The 5,082-nt window shown below is 63.0% G+C and overlaps 1 protein-coding gene across 1 annotated transcript; it reads left to right on the top strand.

The window, feature by feature from the left end:
• Positions 1–455: 455 nt before the first annotated feature.
• Positions 456–3,975, top strand: LOC120513487 (uncharacterized aarF domain-containing protein kinase 5-like; the record flags this gene model as incomplete). The annotated part of the gene is made up of 3 exons (XM_039732990.1): positions 456–547; positions 1,087–1,215; positions 3,639–3,975. Coding segments are annotated over 3 exons (538 nt in total), but the record flags the coding sequence as incomplete, so codon positions are not given.
• Positions 3,976–5,082: the final 1,107 nt, after the last annotated feature.

Consider the following 5,082-nt stretch of genomic DNA (forward strand, 5'->3'; position numbering starts at 1 on the left):
AAACCCTGAGGGAACCCCAAAGTTGGGGGGAATCCTAAAACGGGGGGGATCCCAAACCGGGGGGGGGGGACCCCAAAAATCCCCGGGGGGACCCCAAAATCGGCCCCAAAAATCCTGAGGGAATCCCAAAAACTGGGAGGGAAATCCCAATCCTGGGGGGGGACCCCACTGATCCCGGGGACCCCAGAACCTCCGGGGGGACCCCAAAAGTGGGGGGAACCCAAAAATGTCTGGGGGGACCCCAAAAATCCCCGGGGGGACCCCAAAATCGGCCCCAAAAATCCTGAGGGAATCCCAAAAACTGGGAGGGAAATCCCAATCCTGGGGGGGGACCCCACTGATCCCGGGGACCCCAGAACCTCCGGGGGGACCCCAAAAGTGGGGGGAACCCAAAAATGTCTGGGGGGACCCCAAAAATCCCCGGGGGGACCCCAAAATCCCGTGCCCCCCCCCAGGGAGCGGCTGTCGCTGTGCGGGCTCTGGAGAGCGATCGTGCTGCGGGACCGAGAGGGGATGAGGGACAGGGCGGCCGAGCTGGGCGTGCAGGGTGAGGAAAAACCCCAAAAATGAACCCTAAAAACCCGAAAATGGGACCCCGAAATAATCCTGAAATATCCCTCAGGGACAGGGCGGCCGAGCTGGGCGTGCAGGGTGAGGAAAAACCCAAACTGGGGGGGAGATCCTAAAATTGGGGGGGACCCCAAAACTGGGAGGGAAATCCCAAACTTGGGGGGACCCCAAAACTCCCGGGGGGATCCCAAAACCCCCTGGGGGGACCCCAAAAATGGGGGGACCCCAAAAATCACCTGGGGGAACCCAAAAATCACTGGGGGGACCCCAAAACCCTGAGGGAACCCCAAAGTTGGGGGGAATCCTAAAACGGGGGGGATCCCAAACCGGGGGGGGGGACCCCAAAAATCCCCGGGGGGACCCCAAAATCGGCCCCAAAAATCCCGAGGGAATCCCAAAAACTGGGAGGGAAATCCCAAACCTGGGGGGGGACCCCACTGATCCCGGGGACCCCAGAACCTCCGGGGGGACCCCAAAAGTGGGGGGAACCCAAAAATCTCTGGGGGACCCCAAAAGCCCCGGGGGGACCCCAAAATCCCGTGCCCCCCCCCAGGGAGCGGCTGTCGCTGTGCGGGCTCTGGAGAGCGATCGTGCTGCGGGACCGAGAGGGGATGAGGGACAGGGCGGCCGAGCTGGGCGTGCAGGGTGAGGAAAAACCCCAAAAATGAACCCTAAAAACCCGAAAATGGGACCCCGAAATAATCCTGAAATATCCCTCAGGGACAGGGCGGCCGAGCTGGGCGTGCAGGGTGAGGAAAAACCCCAAAAATAACCCAAAATGGGACCCAAAAATATCCCTGAGGGACAGGGCGGCTGAGCTGGGCGTGCAGGGTGAGGAAAAACCCAAAAACACCCAAAAAACACCGAAAATGGGACCCCAAAATAATCCCGAAATCTCCCTGAGGGACAGGGCGGCCGAGCTGGGCGTGCAGGGTGAGGAAAAACCCCAAAAATGAACCCTAAAAACCCGAAAATGGGACCCCGAAATAGCCCTGAGGGACAGGGCGGCCGAGCTGGGCGTGCAGGGTGAGGAAAAACCCAAAATAACCCAAAAAATATCCCAAAAATAAACCCCAAAATAGCCCTGAGGGACAGGGCAGCAGAGCGGGGCGTGCAGGGTGAGGAAAAACCCCAAAACACCCCAAAAACCCCAAAAATGAACCCTAAAAACCCAATAATGGGACCCCAAAATAACCCTGAGAGAGAGGGCAGCAGAGCTGGGCATGCAGGGTGAGGAAAAACCCCAAAAATGAACCCTAAAAACCCGAAAATCGGACCCCGAAATAGCCAGACCCCAAAAATGGGGGGAGGGGACCCCAAAATGGGGGTGGGGAACCCAAAATGGGACCCCAAAAATGGGGGGAGGGACCCCAAAATGAGACCCCAAAAATGGGGGGAGGGGACCCCAAAATGGGGGTGGGGAACCCAAAATGGGACCCCAAAAATGGGGGGAGGGACCCCAAAATGTGACGCCAAAAGTGGGAGGAGGGGACCCCAAAAGTGGGGGAGGGGGGACCCCAAAATTGGGGTGGGGACCCCAAAATAGGGGGAGGGGTTACCTGGGAGGTACCTGAGAGATTGGGGGGTACTGGGGGGGGCACCTGGGCACACCTGGGCACACCTGGGGGGCACCTGGGGATACCTGGGCACACCTGGGGATACCTGGGGGCACCTGGGGTCATTTGGGGTCACCTGGGGGTTACCTGGGGTCATTCAGGGTCTCCTGGGGGTTACCTGGCATTACCTGGGGGTTACCTGAGGGTCACCTGCTGGTCACCTGAGGGCACCTGGGATCACTCTGGGGACACCTGGGGTTACCTGGGGGCTTCCTGGGATCACCTGAGATCACCTGGGGCTTACCTGTCCGCTACGTGCCCCCAGACTGGCTGCTGTTCTCGGAGGTGCTGCTGCACCTGGGGGCACCTGGGATCACCTGGGGGCACCTGGGGTTACCTGAGGGTTACCTGGGGTTACCTGAGGGTTACCTGGGATCACCTGGGGGCACCTGGGATCACCTGGGGTTACCTGAGGGTTACCTGGGATCACCTGGGGTTCACATGGGGACACCTGAGGACACCTGGGGTTACCTTGGGTTAGCTGAGCGTACCTGGGATCACATGGAGTTTACCTGGGGGTACCTGGGGGACACCTGGGAATCACCTGAGGGTCACCTGAGAGTTACCTGGGATCACCTGGAGTTACCTGGGGGTCACCTGAGGTTACCTGAGGGTCACCTGTCCGCTACCTGCCCCCAGACTGGCTGCTGCTCTCGGAGATGCTGCTGCACCTGGGGGCACCTGGGGTCACCTGGGGTCACCTGGGGTTACCTGAGGGTTACCTGGGATCACCTGGGGTTCACATGGGGACACCTGAGGACACCTGGGGTTACCTTGGGTTAGCTGAGCGTACCTGGGATCACATGGAGTTTACCTGGGGGTACCTGGGGGACACCTGGGAATCACCTGAGGGTCACCTGAGTTACCTGGGATCACCTGGAGTTACCTGGGGGTCACCTGAGGTTACCTGAGGGTCACCTGTCCGCTACCTGCCCCCAGACTGGCTGCTGCTCTCGGAGATGCCGCTGCACCTGGGGTCACCTGGGGTCACCTGGGGTTACCTGAGGGTTACCTGGGATCACTTGGGGGTTACCTGGGGTTATTTGAGGTCTCCTGGGGGTTACCTGGGGGTCACCTGGAGGTACCTGGGATTACCTGGGGGTTACCTGGGGTCACCTGGGGGCACCTGGGGTTACCTGGGGGACACCTGGGGTCACCTGAGGGTTACCTGAGGGTTACCTGGTGCTCACCTGTGCATTCCCCATCCCACACTGGCTGCTGTTCTCGGAGATGCTGCTGCACCTGGGGGCACCTGGGGGCACCTGGGGTTACCTGAGGGTTACCTGGGGTCACCTGGGGTTACCTGAGGGTTACCTGAGGGTTACCTGGGGGTACCTGAGGGTTACCTGGGGGTCACCTGAGGGTCACCTGAGGGTTACCTGGGGTTACCTGGGGGTTACCTGGGGGTCACCTGAGGGTACCTGGTGCTCACCTGTGCGTTGCCCATCCCAGACTGGCTGCTGTTCTCGGAGATGCTGCTGCAGCGCCCCCTGAGCCGCCGCTCGCGCCTGCTGGCCGCCCCCGGCGCTCACCTGGAGGAGCCGCTGGCCGGGGCGCACCTGCGGGGCGCACCTGAGGGGCACCTGAGCGCGGCCGAGCGCGGCTACATGCAGAGCATGGCGGCGCGGCGCTTCCCGCAGGTGCTGCAGGTGCTGCGCGCGCTGCCCCGCCCCATGCTGCTGGTGTTCCGCAACATCAACACGGTCAGGAGTGTCCACGGGGCGCTGGGCGCACCTGCGGACAGGTACGGCATCATGGCCCGCAGGTGAGACACCTCTGAGAGGGACAGGTGTGTCACTGAGCGTGTGAGTGACAGGTGTGTGACAGGTGTGTGACAGGTGTGCCCAGGTGTGTCTGTGGGTGTGCCCAGGTGTGCCCAGATGTGCCCAGGTGTGCCCAGGTGTGTCTGTGTGTCCAGGTGTGCCTGTGGGTGTGCCCAGGTGTGCCCAGGTGTGTCTGTGTGACCAGGTGAGCTCAGGTGAGCTCTGGGGGGGTGTGGGGGCAGCCAGGGGAGCTCCAAGTGAGCTCAGGTGAGCCCTGGGTCACCCAGGTGCACCCAGGTGAGCTCAGGTGGGCTCAGGTGTGCTCAGGTGGGCTCAGGTGAGCTCAGGTGAGCTCGGGGGGTGCTGGGGCACTCAGGTGCTCCCAGGTGCTCTCAGGTGAGCTCGGGGGGTGCTGGGGCGCTCAGGTGCTCCCAGGTGAGCTCAGGTGCTCCCAGGTGAGCTCAGGTGAGCTCAGGTGCTCCCAGGTGAGCTCAGGTGAGCTCGGGGGGTGCTGGGGCACTCAGGTGAGCTCTGGGGGGGGGTGCTGTCTCACCGGGGTGCTCCCAGGTGAGCCCCAGGTGAGCTCAGGTGAGCCCCAGGTGAGCCCAGGTGCTCCCAGCTGAGCTCAGGTGGGCTCCAGATGAGCTCAGGGGGGCTCAGGTGAGCCCCAGGTGAGCCCAGGTGGGCTCAGGTGTGCTCAGGTGAGCTCTGGGGGGGGGTGCTGGGACACTCAGGTGCTCTCAGGTGAGCTCAGGTGCTCCCAGGTGAGCTCAGGTGAGCTCGGGGGGTGCTGGGGCACTCAGGTGAGCTCGGGGGGGGCTGGGGCACTCAGGTGAGCTCCAGGTGAGCTCGGGGGGGTGCTGGGGCACTCAGGTGAGCTCAGGTGAGCTCGGGGGGTGCTGGGGCGCTCAGGTGCTCCCAGGTGAGCTCAGGTGCTCCCAGGTGAGCTCAGGTGAGCTCGGGGGGTGCTGGGGCGCTCAGGTGCTCCCAGGTGAGCTCAGGTGCTCCCAGGTGAGCTCAGGTGAGCTCGGGGGGTGCTGGGGCGCTCAGGTGCTCCCAGGTGAGCTCAGGTGCTCCCAGGTGAGCTCAGGTGAGCTCGGGGGGTGCTGGGGCGCTCAGGTGCTCCCAGGTGA

This window comes from Passer montanus, unplaced genomic scaffold (assembly GCF_014805655.1).
Source record: "Passer montanus isolate IOZ18808 unplaced genomic scaffold, ASM1480565v1 scaffold812, whole genome shotgun sequence".
NCBI classification, from domain to species: domain Eukaryota; kingdom Metazoa; phylum Chordata; class Aves; order Passeriformes; family Passeridae; genus Passer; species Passer montanus.